Source organism: Diabrotica undecimpunctata, unplaced genomic scaffold (genome assembly GCF_040954645.1).
Source record: "Diabrotica undecimpunctata isolate CICGRU unplaced genomic scaffold, icDiaUnde3 ctg00000621.1, whole genome shotgun sequence".
NCBI classification, from domain to species: domain Eukaryota; kingdom Metazoa; phylum Arthropoda; class Insecta; order Coleoptera; family Chrysomelidae; genus Diabrotica; species Diabrotica undecimpunctata.
In genome coordinates, this window is record NW_027311921.1 from 46,433 (window position 1) to 68,052 (window position 21,620).

At 36.6% G+C, this 21,620-nt stretch overlaps 1 protein-coding gene across 1 annotated transcript in view; it reads right to left on the minus strand.

The window, feature by feature from the left end:
* LOC140431284 (soluble guanylate cyclase 89Da-like) overlaps window positions 1-21,620 on the minus strand; it is a gene marked incomplete at its 3' end in the record, with an annotated part of 106,111 nt that overhangs the window by 43,160 nt on the left and 41,331 nt on the right. The window contains exons 5-6 of the mRNA XM_072519218.1: window positions 14,828-15,067; window positions 3,265-3,533 (exon numbers count right to left, since the gene is read on the minus strand). Of these exons, the coding sequence (XP_072375319.1) occupies window positions 3,265-3,533; window positions 14,828-15,067 (509 nt within the window). The remainder of the gene's footprint in view (window positions 1-3,264; window positions 3,534-14,827; window positions 15,068-21,620) is intronic.

Here is a 21,620-nt window from a genome sequence, read left to right on the forward strand (position 1 = left end):
TAAAGAATAACTATGTAAGGGAGGATGTACTATAATCGGAAAAACATGCTGAGAATGATGATAATAGACGATGAACAACGATGATGATGATGAACAACGAAATATTCATACAGAATATAAAAATTTAGATAGCTCTTAATAATAAAAATTAATAAATGTTTATAGCAGATGTAATATTAATTTAATTAAGTCCTAGATTCCTAAATAATCTTTAACTGCCTCAAATTATTTTTCTCAGATACCTACAAAAGCGTCTCGAGCTAATTTTATATTGTTAGAATATTGTAATACCTAATTAGCTGATAATGGGGGCATTAGACTTAAATATTAGTAAACATTGAGATTTAGAATTATCCAGAAGTGACACACCTACAGTGTGTCAATTTTAAAACTTATAATGGGCTATATCTAAAAGCTCATATCGAAAACTGCTTAAAACCGTTTCTAGGATAGTAAGGGGGAACTAAAACGATATAAAAGAGAACTCACCCCCATCAACCCCTTAGGCTCCACCCACCACAACCAAAAAAATTTGAATTGCAAACCCCTACTTGTGATACATTACTGAAAATTCTATAAAAAATGCTATCCAATAATATAACTAATAATTATACAGGGTGAAGCAATAATTGTGAAACTTTGGCTTAAATGAAAAATTTAATTAGGTTTTTGTTGATTCTGTTGATAACCCTGTATAATTATTGTTTAATAATTATACAAGGTATTAATATCAGCCGGCTTACTATGACTTTTGTATTTGTAATGCTATCTTCCGGACTATTATATTTAATGATAAGTGCCGGTCAGACTTTTTTTTGTTAAATAAAAACTTAATTTGCCGCTTTTACAAAACAAGTTTTGTTTTATTTACAAAAAACCCGCTTTAACCTAATAAGGTTATTAGCGGAACGGTAACAATTAATTACACTTTACTTATTAAATTACAATCTTTTAAAAACATAAGTAGTTTATCAATATTGTTATTTGAATTTAAAATGTCTTTAAGATTGTTTGGTAAATTGTATTTAATTCTATGGATATTAAACTTTTCGCACTTTCCACTAGCACGTTTTATTGTAAGGGGTGAACCGCACTGATCACAAATTGGGTGTTCTTCTTTTTTAAAAACATATTCAGATGTTCATGGGAAAACTGGGTATGTCCAAGTCGTAAACGGGAAATGATCATTTGCTACAAAAAAATTGAAACATTTGTTTTTTGGGTTTTGTCGAATTCTTCCAGAACCAGTGTTATTTACGAATAGCTCAAATATTTCATGAAAGGCATCCGGACAAAAATGTAAGTCACGTGTACGTCAGCGATTTAATTGAAAAGTTTAAAAAGTGGGATCAGTGCAAAATAAAAAAAGGGATGCCCCAAGATTACTGAATGAAGCATCCCAAATTGAGGTTGTTGGAAATTTTGCAATAAAGCCTACTGCATCAACACGTCAAGTATCTGCAATGACAGGACTTTCACATGAGTCGGTTAGAAAGATGTTGAAATTACATAAGTTTCACCCGTACAAAACACAAATTCTTCAAGAACTAGGCGATGAATGTAAATAAACAAAACTGTCGGTACTGGAGTGATGCGAATCCGCATAGATTCAGAGTAGGTCACACTCAATATCCTGAAAAACTGAATGTTTGGGCAGGAATATTGGGCGATGCTATAATTGGCCCCTTGTTCATACCAGGCGATTTAAGTGGCGACATTTATCTCGATGTGTTGAAAGCACCATCGAACCTTTAATCGTACATGAATTACAGAACCAAAGGGACGATCAAGGCAACCTAGCTCTAGACGAAGATTTGCTACACTTCCAAAAAGATGGAGCACCTCCTCACTATGCAGCTCCAGTTAGTCACTGGTTGGATACTAATTATCCGAACAAATGGATTGGAAGGAGAGGTCCTATTAAGTGGCCACCGAGCTCACCAGACTTACAGCCACCTGACTTTTTTCTATGGGGATACTTCACGTCAGTTGTTTATAAAACTCAACCTGACAAACAAAATTTGCCAAAGTTCGTGCAGAATTTAAAAATAGGCTGTATTATTGTTTACAAAACAACGGAACCCACTTTGAACATTTACTTCAATAAATTTTCCATTTAAGTCAAAGTTTCACAAGTATTGCTTCACCCTGTATAATTATTATTTATATCATTGGATAGCATTTTTTATAGACTTGACAATTATATATCACAAGTAGAGTTTTGCAATTTAAACTTTTTTGGTTGTGGTGGCTGGGGCCTAGGGGGTTGATGGGGGTGAGTTTTATTTCATGTCATTTTAGTTCCCCGTTATTATCCTAGAAACGGTTTCAAGCATTTTTCTATATCAGCTTTTGTTCGTGAGATATAGTCCATTGTAAGTTTTAAAATTGACACACTGTATATGTTTTAGGTATATTAAATTTATAATTTTATATTTTATCACAATTTTAATCTCCTTTTAAATTATCTTTTGTAATTAAATTCTGGCTATTTGTTATTATGTTATTTTTAACATACTTTGCCTGGGCTATTATAAATGTGTCGGACTTTTTCAGTTTTCCCTTTAACCTTCCAGTGCGTCGTTACCAGTTAGATCTACGCAACTATTTACAACGTCATAGCTCTTTAGAAAATCTATTACCTCTAACAATATTTGAATTATCAATATTTTTAATTTACGATTTATTGTTTCAAGAGCAATAAAGTTAATGAAATAGTCTCAGTTTAGAAAAAACGGCATTCAAATCAGCAACAATTCTTCGGGACTTTTTAATAGGTATATTCTTTTTTTGAAACGATTTCCGGAGTGAATTCAGAACCCTTTAGTTTAGTTTTTTTGTTAAATCTTCAGTTTCTTCTTCTTTCAGTGCCTATTCGTTCCGAATATTGGCAATCATTCTGGCTATAATTATTTTATTGACTGATGCTTTAAATAGATTCGTTGTTGTTGTGGAGAACCATTTCCTCAGGTTCTTCAACCATGATATTCTCCTTCTCCCAATTCCTCGCTTTCCGAATACTGTACCCTGTAGGATTACCTTCAGTAATCTGTATTTAGTGCTGTTTCTCATTATATGTCCGAGATATTCCAACTTTCTCCTTTTAATGGTATACATCACCTCTCTTTCTTTGCCCACTCTTCGTAGCCAACCTAACCTTTGCCAAATCTTCAGTTTAACAGCGTAAAATGTTTTAGATATAATACAATATAATATTAAACACCTACACAACAAAAGATATCAAAATAAAAACGAAAAACTTACACAGGACTGCAGAGATAAATGATCGCTTTGATGTCGCTGAGATATTTCATTTGTCCCTTCAGCAGGATATTCCTTAATCCCGGCTGGCTGTCTCGTCTCATGGAATACGGAGATATGCTCTTACCGTCGATTTCTATCTCTCTATTACACAAGCCGTCCCCCAAGGTGTCCATATCGTTCGGAGACGACTGTATGCTACTCAGTCTGGATTTCATCAGCTCCGTACGGAGCACTTCGATCTCGAACGTAACTGATTTTAAATATTGAAGCTAAAAGGGGAAGGATATTAAGACTTTATTGTTATAGTAGGTACATCTAGAAAATATATGTAAATTTCCTCTTATATATTAATGTCCCGTTGAAATGTGTCTTTATGGATGTGTAGTTGAAAATGTATTAAACAAAAAACCTTTTTTGTTATTTAAAATTCGGTTCTATCAGTGATATTGAAGGAAGTTAAAATAAAACAGTTATGAAGATAATAATAAGGTGTTTAATAAAATAATTGTTTGATAGGGTGTATTATGTAGGGACGTCGACTGATCATACTTAAACCACTTGCGATTCGCAGATGACATAGTTTTAATAGCCGATAATATCCAAGAACTAAATGATATGTTACAACAATTAAATGCAGTTTTAGGAGCGGTAGGCTTAAAAATGAACTACAGCAAAACAAAAATACTGAGCCCAGACCAGACAAATATAACAATACAAAATCATACCATAGAAAATGTTGAACATTATGTATATCTAGGTCATGTTATCAAACTAGGAAAACCAAACCAAGATGCTGAAATTAAAAGAAGAACACAACTGGCATGGAGCGCTTTCGGCAAATTAGCATATATCTTGAAAAACACCTCCATTCCTGTAAACTTAAAGAAAAAGGTGTATAACACATGCATACTACCAGTTTGTACTTACGGCTTGGAGACAGTAGCCCTTACCAAAAAATCTGCTAAAAAATTAGAAACAACGCAAAGAGCAATGGAACGAATCATGCTTGGAATATCACTAAGAGACAAGATTAGAAACACCGAGATAAGACGTAGAACGAAGATTAGGGATATTGTGGAAGAAATTGCAAAAATGAAATGGCGCTGGGCAGGTCACGTAGCCCGATATAATAACAACAGGTGGACAAGGAGATTTCTAGAATGGAGACCAAGGACGACAACAAGAAGCATGGGAAGACCTCAAAAAAGATGGGTAGATGATATAAGAACAGTGGCAGGCAAACAGTGGATTAGATTGGCGCAAGATAGAGACAGGTGGAAGCAATTGGGAGAGACCTACATTCAGGAGTGGATGGAAAATGGTTGACAAAAAGAGATTGTGTAGGGTACTGAATATGTTCAGCAACAAGATGACTTCATTTAGGCGAGGAGACGAAGCACTAAACCTACCAATTTTCCGCAGTTTAAACATTTTACATTCGAATCGAGAAAGTAACAGGAAAGTTTGTAAACTAAATTCATGGTGGTAACACGAAAATGTCATTTTGTGCATAAGGAAAATGCATTTCCAAAGTACATAGAAAATGAAAAATTTGCAACGATAGCAACAAGTAAATATCGACAGGTATGAGTTTAATTTTATTACTTAACGGTTTACGAGGTTGCTGAACACGAATATAATTTTGTTCACGAACTTTCCTGACACGTACATAAATCGAATGCAAAAAATTGGTAAGTTTAGTGCTTTTTAGTGCTTCATTTCCTGACCTAATTAGAACTGTCTAAATTTCGACGAAAATATTACACATAAATTCATGTTCAGAGTATATAATATACAGTATAGATCTAGTGATCTTGTGTACAAAAATTTGAATCCACCTTAAACCATCCATTTCTTTCTAAAGCTGTTGCCTAAGAAATCTCTAACCTTTACAGCAAAATTTGCAGATGACCCAGCCATCCCAGCTATCTTTCTCTGGGTACTTTTCAAGCTAAGGTGTCTTTCATAGCGACTTTAAGTAAAAGGGCAGCAACAGTTCGGCGTACTTTCCCATGTTAAATCCCCTAAGAAATGGCTAAGGTCCATTCTGGTCATTTTTGGCTCATTTTGTGGTGGGGGTAAAACGGCTCGTCCGATCGTGACGTGCAAGGTATCGTCGGAAAGGGGAGGGGGTAACGAATACGTTGAAGCAAAAACAAAGATAGCGGCATTGCCAAAAGGACACTAAGCTTGTAACGTCTAAACGGCTCAACGTACAACAACGTGCAAGGTATCGATGGAAAGGGCAGGGGGTAGCGAATACGTTAAGGTATGAATATAAGGTATGAATATGTAAAAAAAGAAGTCATTATAATAAAAACTATACCACAAAAAGGTGTACTTGACATAGTTTTTTAATTCCTTGCAGAATTAGCACAGAAATACCTAAACATGATAAATAGTATGCTATTAAAAGGGTGTGAAACATGGCGATAAACAGAAAGAAACCAAACAAAGATAGAATAAGGCGATAGCTAAGGATTTCTAGAAGAAAGAGGATAAAATGAAGGAAGATGGACACCTACAGGAGGACAGAAGAAAGGATAACCGAAGAAAACGTGGATGGAAGGAGTAAGAAAATGAATGAGTTGAACATCAAAAAGGAGAATTATAGTTAACAAAATGAAATCAGTGCAGGCTACTTTGACAAAATACAGAGAAAGAATATCACTTTTTGCACTATATTGGTAAAATCTTCTTTAATCCAAGTATTTGTAGATATACTTGAACAAAACACAAACCTGAAGAATATTCCTTAACAACATCAAACAATTTGGATTGAAATTAAAAAAAATGTATAACCCTTGTGAAATAAACTGTTGGTATATAAAGTAGCTGATAGAACTCTAACCAATAGACCTATGTTTTACTTTAACAAATGTAAATCTTTAAGTTGCTTTAACTTCTCTTAACATTTCGCAGAATGTGCATGTTATTCTATCAACTAAAGTTCAAAGCAACAAAGCACCTCTGAATTCTTAAAGTTTAAACTTCTATAACGCTAAGACTACTTTTGCATCGCGATCAGAATGTTGAAATCACTATTTTGCTTATCAGTAAGCAAAAATGTAAGTCTTTGATTTCTACACAAATAAATTTTTGCACTCTTTGCAATACTTATATTGCCTTCTTTCTGGTATCTATTCTGTAAGAGTTTTTCTGTATATTTCCCTGTTCGGCTATTTTTTGGCTTTATTCGATAGCCTTTTTACTTCTTTTCTTAGTTTTTCTAGTTTCCTGCTCAACCAATACGTTATTCTTGTTATTCGTCTTAGTTTTTATTGGGTAGTTATCCTGATACGATGTGAGAATTGCTTTTATTACATCATTCGCCTCGTCAGTATCACTATACATAGCGGTGTAAAAGCTAGCATGGACTTGTGTGATAGAACTGTGGGAAACAGCTGCAAATTCTAATATAGAAATTATACAAACGTACTAATCCAACTACTTAGGAACTATAATTAATAAGTCGTAGGACAATACCCAAGAGATTAAATGTCGCATCGGAAAGGCATAAAGTGCATTCTTGACTATGAGTTCTGTGTTCAAGAGCCATGAGAGAAACAAAAATAAGGCTCCTTAACTGTTATGTGTACTCAGTGCTTCTATACGGAGTAGAAACGTGGACATTGAAGGCGGAAACTCTATCAAAACTTCAGGCTTTTGAGCTATGGTCACTGCGTAGGATGAACACAACTGCGGATTTGGTCAACATCGTGAAGAGCCGCTAGCTGCAGTACTTGGGACATATAATGAGAAATGAAGGCAGATACGAGCTACTCCAATGCATTTTGCAAGGTAAAATTGAAGGAAAAAGGGCCCCAGGACGAAGAAGAATATCCTGGCTTGCTAACCTGAGGGCATGGTATAGAAAGACATCAACACTTCTATTCCGTATAGCAACCAACAAAGTCATCATAGCCGAAATGATCGCCAACGTTCGGAACGGACAGGCAACCTAGGAAGAGAACTAATCCAAAATACTAAGGATGATTTAAAATATACCATGGTATATCACCAACAGCGCCATACATTGAGATGCAGAAATAACTTATGTAAAGGAAGAAATGACATATCGAATAAAAAAAGACAATGACCGATTGCAGAAACACCCTAATCACCTAGCAAGGAATTTGATGCAGATGCGTACAATGCATAGGTTAAAACGTACAGTGCCTAGTGATCTAGTGTGAGCAAATAAAAAGTGTAGTGCTAATCATCTTCTTACCAGAACCAATAATAGTTTAATAGACTTAACCTCCTGAGACCTGATGTCCAATTAAATAGACATTTACGTATTATATATTTTGTTGGCAAGAACGGCCTAGTCCCACGGTCTATCGTAATTATATACTAGTGAACCTGACAACAGCGCGCCGTATTGCAGAGAGCACGTTTTCATGCTAATGCTGTTAATTTTAGTTAACCTGTTAATCGCATGTGACAAACATGGAGGGCAGCTGTAGAAAAACAATTGTGGTAAGTAGCTAATTTTAGTAGAATATTAACCTAGATATTGCTTAGTTGAATAACATATGATATTATAAATATATTTATGTGTGTTTGTAGTTGTCTCAGCAAACCATTTTGAGTTTGTTTTTTATCTAAAACAGGGATGTCCATTTTTATGGACGACAGGTCCTTAGGCACACATAAAATATTATGTAGTATTATGCATGAAACGTCAATAAATTAATTTAAAACTACAGTTGTAGCTTTAATTCCCAAATAAATTAGTAATTTATATAAAATATTATATTAGCCTTTGTTGTTTTAGTTGTCTTTGGGAATAAAAAATATGTAAGACCCGAAGTTGACAATGAAAAATTTCGTGGATGGCTGATAAATTTGGATATAGACTTTCAGATTCTGAAAACTCTGAAGACTCCTTTGATCAAAATGAAGCTTTAGCTTCAGCAATCAGATTTGGCTCAGTATACAGGTGATGAACAAGATACAAAAATACCATCCAAAGATGAATTAGATAACGTGCTACTTAATGGACGAAAAAAAAACGCTTGAAAATCGAAATATATGAAACAAAATAGGTGTTTTTGTTCCTTAGAATGTAGACTTTACTAGATGTGTCGATATAGTCCACGAGAGGCAAAATTAGAAAGTTGAAAACTATCGGTGTTGATGTTTCACATTTTGATGTTTCACATTTTGAGAATATTTTTGTAATTGTACAAATATTAAATTTTTGCAAGAAAAAGGAAAACCTTTAAACGTTACTCTTTTATTTTTAATTGCCGTATTGTCAGATTCTAGTAAGAGTCTAAGAAGGTATCCGTTGAATTCTGACAGGCAACGGTGGGGGAAAACTTTTTTGGACATCTACGTCACGGTACAAGACACCCTGGTATCTTTCCGTCGAGTAGGATACTAGGCCAGAGGACCCCAGGTTAGTGCCGGATTAACTGTGTTCCGGCTAAAACCTTAACCATCGTTCCAGAGAGGAGGTCTTGCCACTCAATGAAGAACTAAAATAAAAAACTAAAAATTTATAAATAACCATACCTGTTACTGTAAATCAGAAAATGTTTCAGACGTTAGGCCATAAACTAATAAATAATATTAACCATAAATTTCATAACCCTAAATTTCAGATACCTGGCTCAAATTTCTCCTCTGTCCTCCTGCTCTTTTTCTTCATCACCCCAGAAATCAGACAGTGTACTTCTCGTCATTCTTTCTCTCCTCTCAACATTATGTTTACAACGTTTCTTTCATCCAGCCCGAAACCCATTCGCCTCTCGAAATCCCCCCTCTCATTTGCCCATCTCTGGCAGTTAAAAATGTGGGCGGGAGCGTCCGGTACCCTACAAACAGTACAGTTTGCCGAGGCAGATTTGCCTATTCTATTTGTGAAGGTGCCAAAACTACCATGTTCAGTCAGAAATTGCGTCAGGAAGTAGTCTAGTTTCCTAAACTTACATTCCCACCACGGCCTCAGATCGGGAATAAGCTTTTTCGTCCACCTTGCCTTTCCACTCGCCCATTTTCTCTGCCACTCTACTATCGTTCTTTCTCTCTCATTTTCATCTATATTTACATCCATCCTCCTCGCATACACCCCCGCTCGCTCTTTGCACAACAAAATGAACGGTATCACCGCTCCAATGATATTTGAAACTGTCCTATATGCGCTAAATACCCTGAGGAGCATTCGCCTTTGCGAAGTCTCCATCAGCTTAGCGTATTTCGCAGTGTTTAGTACGCTATACCACACGGGGGCAGAGTAGGTTACTACCGACTAAAAAACTCCATTTAATACCTTTCTTCTGGTGCTACCTGGGCCTCCAATGTTTGGCATCAGCCGTATCAACGCCTCCAGATTTCGGTTCGCCTTCTCTACCGTCTTTTATATGTGTACTCCGAACCTTACTCCTTTCGACAACCAGACTCCCAGATACTTAATCGATTTAACCGGTGCAACCGCCACACCTTCCACTATAAAGCGAAGAGAAGATTTTTTTCGGCTCCTTTTGAGAACTAACACCTCAGTTTTCTGAGGCGCTAGCTGTAGATCGTTCTCTCTGATCCACCTACTAATGCGACGCAGGGCTGTGTACCCATGTCCGTTTTCTGACTCGCCTTCGCAACCAGTGCGAGATCATCGGCATAAGCTACAAGAGTGCATCCCCTTGGCATCTGTAGCCTCAACACCCCGTCGTACAGGATATTCCAGAGGATGGAACGTTGATATTATTGAACGATACTCTAACTGAGATGAAATTTATTTTTGGAATATCTATTCTAATGTCCTGTCTAAAGTATGCACAAATTAGAATGTTTTGGACTAAGACAATAAAAGTCAACAGTATTGCACAAGCCATGACACGTGAGAGATATTTTCAAATCAGAAGCAATTTAAAAGTAGTTATTAACGCTGAGAGATAGTGCCTTAAGATCAAAGAAACACTGACAAATTATTTAAGACCCGGCCTTTAGTTGAAAGAATACGAAGAAGGTGCTTGACACTTCCAAGATACAGTGAGGTAGCTGTGGACGAACAAATGATGCCTTTTACGGGCGTGTGTAACATGAAACAACTTGTTCGAGATAAACCTAATCCAGACGGATTAAAAAATTGTGTCTGCGTCACTCTCAAATTATTAATATTAGACTTGGATATTTATCAAGGGAAAAACACATTTTTGCAGAATGATGATGATGCTAAGAATTTGAGCATTGGTCCATCAGCAGTTATTAAGTTATCTACAAGATTAGTAGAAGGAACACATTCATCAATAGCTATTTCACCACCTTACCTTTACTTAAGTACATGTTAAACAAAAATATTTTTTCACTGGTGCAATAATGAGATCCAGAATACTCAAAGCAGTTCATGTAATATCGGATAAGGTGATGAGTCGATTAGGTCGTGGTTCTTGTAAGCAAAATGTAAGATCTGATGGAAAAATTAACATAGTCCAATGGTATGATATGAAATCAGTTATGCTAGCGTCAACTGCATTGCAAATAGAACCTTCAGATGAATGTAAGCGATGGTCAAAAAAGACTTCCGATATGTTGAGGTACCTAGACCAAACATTGTTAAAAGGTGCAACGAATACATAGGGGGAATAGATTTAATTGACAGGAGGATCAGTTATTATCGAATGGGAGCTAGAAGTAAGAAATGGACAGTCAAAACCATTTTTCACATATTTGACCATGCGATTGCCAATTCTTGGATCCTATATAAAGATGACCATAAGCAACTTGTTAAGGCTAATAAAACCGTTATAAAGTTCCTGGAGTTTAAAATAGCTATTTAAAGATCTTCTTTTTCTTTGAGTGCCTCTCCTATCGGAGATTGAATATCATTAGGTCGATTCTAATTTTATTTACTGTTGTTTTGAATAATTCGTCAGTAGTACAGCCAAATCACTCTCTTAAATTTCTCATCCAGGACATTTTTCTACGGCCTAGATTTCTGCGTCTTTGAATTTTTCCTTGCATTATAATTTGTAGGAATGTGTACTTTTGTCCTCTCATCAGGTGGCCTAAGTATTCAAGTTTTCTCTTTTTTATATTCGGTATAACTTCTGGATAGTTATTTATTCTGCGTATTACCTCTTCATTTGTAATTTTATCCACCCAACTTATTTTTAGTATACGGCGGTAGCACCACATCTCAAATCTTTCAAGATTTTTAACATTTCTCTGTTTAAGAGTCCATGCCTCAACACCGTACAGCAAAGTACTGAATACATAGCATTTTAACATTCTAGTTCGTAGCTGAATACTAATATCACGATTACAAAATAATTTTTTCATTTTTATAAAGGTAGATCTGGCAATTTCAATACGTCTTTTTATCTCGTGATTTTCTTCACCTGTTTCATTGATGAGGGTTCCCAAGTATTTGTATTATTGTATTCGCTTACTTTTTCGAGTTGGGTATCGTTTATTGCATTACTAGTGTCATATATTGGATTTTTACTGAAGGTCATATATTTGGTTTTTTGACGTTCATACTTATGCCGTAGTTATTACATATCTCATTCATACTTTCAACTAGATGTTGTAGATCTTCTGCTGTTCTTGCCATTATCACAGTATCGTCAGCATATCGAATGTTATTGATATCTTCTCCATTGACTATTATCCCTTCGTTTGCATGTGAGAGAGATTCTTGGCATAATTGTTCGCTGTAGATATTAAACAAGAGCGGTGACAATATACAACCCTGTCGTACTCCTCTACGTATTTCTATTTCGTCCGATGTTTGATCTTTTATTTTTATATTAGCTCGCTGATTCCAGTACAGATTTAATATTATTTGTATGTCTCTGTTGTCGATGTTTTTACCCTCCAGGATTTCTTTGAGTTTATTGTGGCGTACTTTGTCAAAGGCCTTTTCAAAGTCTATAAAGCAGGCGTGTACCTCTTGGTTAACATCTAGACATTTCTGTGTCAGGACGTTTAAGGCAAAGAGAGCTTCTCTTTTACCTAATCCTTTTCTGAATCCCATCTGTGTATCGTTAATATCGATTTCTAACTTTTGATAGATTCGGTTGTGGATGACTAAGAAATATTTTTAACAGATGACTTATCAAAAAGATTGTTCGATAAACTGAACATTGCGTTGCTTTAGTTTTCTTCGGTATGGTGACAAACGTAGACAGCGACCATTCTTGAGGTATTATACCAGTACTGTATATTGTATTGAATAGATGTAATATTATAGTTACGGATTTATTATTCACAGCTTCAACAGTTCTGTAGGAATTTCATCAGGTCCATTTGCTTTTCCATTTTTAGCGTTTCTTATTGCGTATTCTACTTCTTCTTTCAATATGTCTGGCCCAGTTGCATTGATTCTCTGAGTTAAGTTGTTTCTATCGTCTTCAAATAATTCATTCAGGTATTCTGTCCATCTTTTTATTTTACTCTCTAGGTCTACAATAAGATTTCCATCTTTGTCTTTAAGTTTACCTATTAGGTATTTCTTTATGCTTCCTGTTATATCTTTTACTTTTTTGTGCATATTGAACGCATCGTACTTTTCCTCATAGGTTTCCATTTCTTCACACTGTTTTTTAATCCACGCTTCTTTGGCTTCTTTTATTCTCTTTTTTATGTGTTTGTTTATTTCTTTGTATTTGTCTAGGTAATTCTTCATCTTTCTTCTTTGTTACATCAAATCTAGTATATCTTGTGTCATCCACCCCTTATTCTTTGTTGTTGTTTTTGTAAGATGTTTTTTTCCTGCTGTTTGTATAGCTGTATTTATGTACTTTAACTTTTGGTTAACGTTATTTGTATCGTTAATTTGTTGTTGCACTGAACGGAGGTTTTCATTTATTTCTTCTCCTATTTTTTGTCGTATATTTTTGTTTCTAAGTTTATTTAAATCTAGTGCCTTTCTGTGTAGTCTTCTAATCTTTTTTGGTGTCGCCTCTATCACAGTAGCTACCGGATTATGATCTGAGCCTATATCAACTCTTGGGTACGTCTTAGTACATTTAACAGCATTACGATACCTCCTTGCTATCATAATGTAGTCTATTTGATTTCTCAGTATTTGTTCTTCTAAATCGTTGTAGAGTTGTCTATTTCATTGAATAAGATTTATTAAGTTATGTCTTTCTTTAATTTGTATTAATAGTAAGCGCTCTGAATAAAAAGTACCTACAGGTAATCAGAGAGTTTTTTCATTTCTTTGAAATGATGATGCCAACTCCGTAACGATGAGTGTTGTTGTCGATTCCGGAGTAATAAAATATGCCATCATTTCGTGTTGAACATTTCCCAGATCCTGGCTATTGTGTATCGCTGATTCCTAAAACATCAATGTTTAGTCTATTCATTTCTTGTTCAACATTATCCAGTTTTCCTGCAGAGAACAAACTTTTAACATTCCACGTTGCAACTCTTAAAGTTGTTGGTTTCTGCGCTCTTGTACAAGGATTTCGCATGTTCACGACCAAGTGAGCCTTGTAGTCTTGTGTTTCTTTCACTCTGCCGAATCTTGGTATCCTGTTCCCATGATCAGTAGGGTTTCCAGTATTTTTGGTGTACACCATAATGACTTAGCTAGGGGTACTCTATGAGTCCTTAATGCAGTGGTTCCCCGTTGCCTTCTGCATCCTCTTATCGTTGACCATCCTTGGCTCATCCGCCTTCGAGACCGATTTCTCGATCTCAGGACAAAAGAGTGCCCTTCCACATACTAGCTCACCCGCCCGAAGCCGTTGGCCAGTAAATGGTGGGATCGCTTATACCGGCAATCATTCAACAGGTGAATCACCTGTTGGTCCACGGGAGGTATTTTATTTCCCTCCAACCCACCGGTAAACCGGGTCGGGCATTCCCCTATCCTCCACCTGGGGACGCGCTCTCTAGGTTACAGGTTAATAACATTTCTGAAAATTCTGATTTTGGGAAAATTTCAACTAGAAACAGTTACAAATCTAAAACATCACTTCAAACGTCTACTAAGAGAAAGACACAACACATTCCTGCAATAGCATCCGAGTTACAAAATTCTGTTAGATATAAGCTTTCAGGTTGTAAGGCTAAAACAAAAGTATTGATGCGATCCTGATCGCATCCTATTTTTTCACATTTAGCATGTGCTTTTACACTAAAAATCATACGAATTCTATTATTTAATAAAAAAAAAACAAAAAAGATCAGGTCTGATCTCAGGGGGTTAATGAATATGTTCGTCACATGTCAATAGTTTAAGCGTCATAAACATTACTTAATGCTTACTTTGTAAAAAATGCAAATTGTAATAAATTGGGATATCAATAAAAAAATAGCAGTAAAAGAAACGTCAATTGAAGATGCGTGACTGGTTACACAGAGTACAGATTTCTTATTTTGATCTACTGATCTGTTGATCTTGCTTATTTTATTAGAGATCTAGCATCTAATCTATGATCTCAGTCCGAACATAGCAATCAAGTTATTTAAATTTATTGAATTTTTTGGTACATAAAAATGTTAAGAATTCTATGAGTAACTGAGGAAAGACGCACCAACATAGCATCAATTAAAAATCAAGGTATGCACAATCCAATAAAAAATATGAAATACTTACATTTTTCCACGTGAAAGATATTCCCTTTGGTGTCCTTAATTTAAAATACTTCGTCAACGGCTTCCCAAGAAGTTTGTTTTTGTCACCCGCAACTTCCACCAACTTTTCTCCAACACCAATTATCGTTAGAGTCGGATCTAATAGTACGGCAAACGGAAAAAGTTCGAGAAGAACGCAACAGGAAAACGGGGGCAGGTCGCATTTTATCTGGGTCGCCTCTTCTGCTTGTTTGTTCAATATCTACCGTAAATTGTAAATTTTTAAAAAAATAATATATTTTCAGCATAAAGTGTCGCTTATTTTAAAGTTATATATTATTCGAAGACAATTTTATCGAAAACAAAACGTTCTATGTTTTCTACATGCATATTTCCAAGCTTTTTGTGTGTTTTGAAGGATAAATACTTATTATTTACATACTATCATTGTCACTGCCAAATCTTGAAATTTGTCAGATAACTCATTCTGTTCAACCTCAAAAAATGGCCCCACATGGTAGTAAAGAACTAAAAGCAGGAATTGTAACAAAAGTAGAAGATGGTTGGTCACTATCTGCCGTAGCGAACCATTTTAACGTAAGCAGAACAACAGTTTTTAATATTAATAAAATATCAAGAGAACAGGAAACTCTCGAAGGAAAGCAAGGTTCTGGAAAACCTAAAATATCTACTGTTCATGAAAATCGTACGCTTTTGGAGAGATGAGAACTTTATTAGAGCTTTAAAGATGCGAAAACTGCAAGAATTATGTCACAGTTTCCGGGAAGAAAGACAACAACTTGGCGCAGAATTAAAGCATCGCGTCTTAGCTACCGAACTGCAGCAAAAAAAACAAGCTCTTACACCAGAACAAAAGCAATCAAGACTTATACTTGCTTTAAACCATCAGGTACAAAATCAAAATTTTTGAGACGGGGTAATATTTACAGATGACAAAATTTTTTAATTTTCTCAAAAGGGCAAACTTGGTGTGTATTGATCAGATAATAATAGATTTAATCCTCTATATGTTGATAGATATTGAGTAGCTGGTCATTTTAGCGCCATTGTATGTGGATGGATTTCATCTAGAGGAATGGCAATGGTATGGCGTATTAATGGCAGGTTTGTTGGGCAAACTTATCTGAATATTCTAGAAAACATTATGTTTCCCAGGATAGAACAATTGTATCCAGAAAATAATTTTATCCTCCAACAAGATAATTGTCCTGTTCACACAGCAAATATAATAAGCGAGTGGCTTCCAGAATAACAAAATCGAAACCTTACCATGACCCAGCTACATTGCAGATTTAAACGCAATCAAGAATGTGTGGGGGGGGGGGTTATTATAAAACGGTTGTATCAGCGTAATTTTATACCTCAAAATGCTGAAAGGCTGTGGTACGATATATAACAGGTTTGGGAAGAGCTCTCCGAAGAAGACAATTTTATAGTTCCTTTCACGCAGATGGACCGAAGACTACAAGCTGTTATCAATGCTGATGGAGATATTACCAGATAATAATTTTTATTTTTAAATACCCAAATTTAATATAGTATTGGTCTTCCAGACCCTCGCTTTCTTTCGAGAGTTTCTTGTCCCTTCAAATTTTTTTATTAATAGAAAAGCTGTGGTTCTGCTACTGTTAAAATGTTTTTCTGCCTCTGATAGTGCCGAGTTATCTTTTAATTTGGTTACAATTCTTGCTTTAATATATTGTTGAGTTAAGTCGTTTGTTTTATTCCTTAATAATAATAAAAATAATAACAACAACCCTATTTTATGTAAAAACTATCATTTATATGCTCTTAAAAAAATGCAGGAACTCAAAATAATATCAAAATTTAGAGCTTAATAGTTATTAAACTTTATGAATTAACATATTATTATGTAATCAATTTTTTGTTGTTTTTTTGTTTATTTTATTATTTATCTGTCATAATAAATATAATATGATGTCAGACCAATTAAATACACTGCTCAAAATGATCAAATGTTATTATTATTATTATTATCCAGATTTAGCCATACGGCTCACACTCCCTCTAAGGGGAAAATTCACTCATCCCAGATACCTACGGTATCAAAAGGATTGAGCTCTGGTGGGACTCTTTCCATGTTATCGAGTCCTAGGTGACTTGGTATGTCGGTGTATCTCCCAAAAATTTTCGTACGCATCTGGACGTCGAAAGTAACACAGCTTTCTGCATAATCTTATATAGATGTTCGTTTAGACCCAGCTTTTTTATGTTTTCTAGGAGGCTCTTCGGGATGACTCCAGTGGTAGAAAGAATAATGGGTATCGTCTAGGTACTTTCCATTCTCCATTGTCTCCTGATTTGTATTTCTAGATCTCTGTACTTGGCGATCTTTTCGTTGTATTTAACACGTAAATTATTGGTGTTGGGTATCGTCACATCAATAAGTGTTGTTTGCCTAGTAATTTTATTAACTAGTATGAGATCGGGTCTATTATGGGCCACTGGTTGGTCTGTAAGCACAGTGCGGTCCCAGTATAGCTTGTAGTTGTCATTTTCAAGCATTCTATCAGGGACGTATTGATAATAAGGAAGATGGTCGGTTTGGAGAAGTCCCAGTTTGTCAGCTAGTTCTTGGTGGATAATCTTTCCTACTGAGTCATGGCGTTCTTTATAATCAGTACCGACAAATGCCTGGCAGCCACCGGTAAGATGTTGGATGGTTTCTTGGGCTTGGCATCCATATCGGCATTTGTCATTTTGGACTTGGGGATCTTTAACAATATATTTCAGGTAATTTTTAGTTGGAATAACCTGATCCTGAATGGCAAGTAGGAAACCCTCAGTCTCGGGAAACATCTTTCCTGATGTCAACCAATAGTTCGACGCTGTATTGTCGACATATTCTTGGCTGATCTCATTGAGATGTCGCCCATGCAGAGGTTTACTCATCCAGGTGCGCATTTTGTCTTGTTTAGTCAGGTGGTTTATGCGCATTTCTTGTTCCCTCAGTTTAAGCGGCGTCGTATCATCTACTGCGCAAATTGCTCGATGTAAAGTAGATGTCTCAGCCTGTACCTGAAAATAAGTTCTTAAATTAGCAATTTGTTTATCCAATTGCTCACCTATATCCATAAGTCCTCTTCCCCCTTGATACCGCGGTAATGTTGTTCTCTCTACTGCACTGCGTGGGTGATGTTTTTGCGCCTTTGTGAGAAGTGTTCTTACTTTCCGCTGAAGATCCTCTATATCTGTTTTTGACCACTTTATAATACCAAATGAGTAGCTCAGCGCGGAACAGGCGTACGTATTTAATGCCTTAAACAAATTTTTACTATTAAGATATGACCGATTTAGTTGTCTTACTCTTCGTACGAACTCCGAAGTTAGTTCAGTTTTCATTTGTTTATGGTCAATTTTCCGCGCTTGTTTTACTCCGAGATATTTGTACATATCATTTTCACCCATTGCCTCGATGTTTTGGCCATCTTGCATATCGAAACCTCCGGGCTGAATCTTTCCTCTGACTATATTTAGTATACGGCACTTGTCTAGTCCAAAATTCATACTGATATCATTTGAGAAATTTTCTACAGTTTTTAGCATCTCATCTAGGTGGTTTCGAGTGGAAGCCATTAATTTTAAATCATCCATATACAACAGATGATTAAGCTTCGCTACAACAGTGTTGTTATTTTTGATGCTAAAACCTGAGTCAGTAGAGTTCAGCAGCTGAGATAGTGGGTTCATTGCTAGGCAGAACCAAAGTGGACTCAACGAGTCCCCCTGGAAAAGCCCCCGGTTAATAGGGATATTTTCAGTTTCGATATTAATTTCACCCGGTATTTGAAGGTGAATTTTAGTCTTCCACTCTGCCATTATATTCTTCAAAAAGGTCACGAGATTATCATCGACTTTATATATTCTTAATATATCTACCAGCCATTCATGCGGCACTGAATCAAAAGCCTTCTTGTAGTCAATGAAGGCAGTAAACAGGTTTCTTTTTTTGGTGTATGCCTGGTTAGAAATGACTGAGTCGATAATAAGTTGTTCTTTGCAGCCCATGGAGCCCTTAGCGCATCCTTTCTGTTGAGGCTCTATGATATTGTTCAGAGCACAATGTTGGTAGATACGCCGGGCCACACAGGATGTGACCAATTTGTACAAAGTTGGAAGACAAGTAATTGGGCGGTACTTTGCTGGATCTTGGGTATTACTTTGATCCTTCGGTATTAGATAAGTGGTTCCCTGAGTAAGAAATGATGGTATTTCCTGTGAATTAGAAATAATATTATTAATAAATACTGTTAAAAGCTCATGAACACTCCAAAACTTCTTTAGCCAGAAGTTTTGAACTCCGTCTGGTCCAGGAGATTTCCAGTTATGAAGCTCTTTGATAATGTTCGAGACTTCTTCAGTGGTGAAAGGTTCATAAGGAATATTACTGTAGTGTTGACAGTTGTTCGTCGTTTGTTCAATCCATCCAGCATTGTTATTATGAGTAGCTGGCGTCGAAAGTTGGTTTCCCCAAAACTCATGAATTTCTTCTTGGCTTGGGTAGGATTTATTATTTGCATTTTCTACAGTGGAATTAAGTTTCCTATAGAAAGCCTTCTCTGCTTGCTCAAAAAGTATGTTGTCGCATTTCCGGTGGTTACTAACCTTGTACCTCCTCAGGCGGCCTGAGTAAACAGATAGTTTTTGTTTTAATGTGTCCAGGCATTGTTGAGGTGTGTTGTTTTCTGGATCATGTCGTGAGTGTCTTAGAGTGTTAAACAATATTTCTTCAGCTCTTTTGATGATTTTTCTACTTCTTACTCCTCTTATGTATTCTGTGATTTGTCCAATGTCCCTACGCAGTAATTCAATCTTCCCCAGCAGTCGTTTTTCCCAGGGTGCTATTCTGTTACCAGTCCTTCCGATGTTGGTACCCCGTCGTGTTCTGATCTTAATGCCCATAACATTAGCAATTGCTGTTGCTGCACAGTAAATCAGCATATGCAAATATTCTAATGTGTGGGCCTCTGTGATATAATTGGGTAGGACTTCAGTATTCACAATTTGTAACAGCGCTCCTAGTTTCTTAGAAGAGTTTATTTTTGGTAGCGGTGGTCTGCTAAGTGGGTTTGTTCCACTAAACTCTTGTACAGCGCGTGCCATCTCGTTTACCAGACTATCGTGCAACTCGTTATTGTCCTGCTGTGTATTATTAGGTTGAGTTTCTTGTACGAGAAGCTCAGGAATCTGCTCGTTGGGGACTTCATTAGGGACTTGGTCTGCATCTTGCTCTTGGTTATGGATCTCCTGTTCAATTTCGCTTCTGATAATGTCTCGTCTAGTCTCTGGGATAAGATTGTTTCTTAAAATTACCCGGTATTGGTCTGCTACTCTTTGTTCAGATACTTGAATTTCTGGGTATTCCCTGCAAAATTCGGCATACAGTTGTTGTCGATAGCCGATCGTTTCTTGACCGAGGTTTGTCACCTTATAATAAAAGCGCAAAATATTTTCGTTTATGGACACAGTCCATTTCATGCGCTGCCTCGGTCGTCCCGCTTGAGTGAGCGCCGGCTGATGTTCCAGTGCAGCACCTTCAGCGGGTGGAGCTCTTGTTGTTGTTTGGCTCATTTGTGGTTCTTCTTGTTGTTGGGCTGTAGCTGATTGTATGACAGGGGCCCGCCTCCTCAACACCCTGAGGAGGTGTGCATTTTATACCTACTGCCAGGTGTCAGTTTTTGTTCCACGGCAGGCATCCCTGCTACCCTCTGGGTATCGGTTCTAAGAATACCCAGAGAGCATCCCCCATTCGCAGGGGGCCGCGCCTGATAGAAGAACTGACAAAAACTCCCAGAGGTTAGGTTATTATTATTCCAGATTTAGCCATACGGCTCACACTCCCTCTAAGGGGAAAATTCACTCATCCCAGATACCTACGGTATCAAAAGGATTGAGCTCTGGTGGGACTCTTTCCATGTTATCGAGTCCTAGGTGACTTGGTATGTCGGTGTATCTCCCAAAAATTTTCGTACGCATCTGGACGTCGAAAGTAACACAGCTTTCTGCATAATCTTATATAGATGTTCGTTTAGACCCAGCTTTTTTATGTTTTCTAGGAGGCTCTTCGGGATGACTCCAGTGGTAGAAAGAATAATGGGTATCGTCTGGGTACTTTCCATTCTCCATTGTCTCCTGATTTGTATTTCTAGATCTCTGTACTTGGCGATCTTTTCGTTGTATTTAACACGTAAATTATTGGTGTTGGGTATCGCCACATCAATAAGTGTTGTTTGCCTAGTAATTTTATTAACTAGTATGAGATCGGGTCTATTATGGGCCACTGGTTGGTCTGTAAGCACAGTGCGGTGCCAGTATAGCTTGTAGTTGTCATTTTCAAGCATTCTATCAGGGACGTATTGATAATAAGGAAGATGGTCGGTTTGGAGAAGTCCCAGTTTGTCAGCTAGTTCTTGGTGGATAATCTTTCCTACTGAGTCATGGCGTTCTTTATAATCAGTACCGACAAATGCCTGGCAGCCACCGGTAAGATGTTGGATGGTTTCTTGGGCTTGGCATCCATATCGGCATTTGTCATTTTGGACTTGAGGATCTTTAACAATATATTTCAGGTAATTTTTAGTTGGAATAACCTGATCCTGAATGGCAAGTAGGAAACCCTCAGTCTCGGGAAACATCTTTCCTGATGTCAACCAATAGTTCGACGCTGTATTGTCGACATATTCTTGGCTGATCTCATTGAGATGTCGCCCATGCAGAGGTTTACTCATCCAGGTGCGCATTTTGTCTTGTTTAGTCAGGTGGTTTATGCGCAT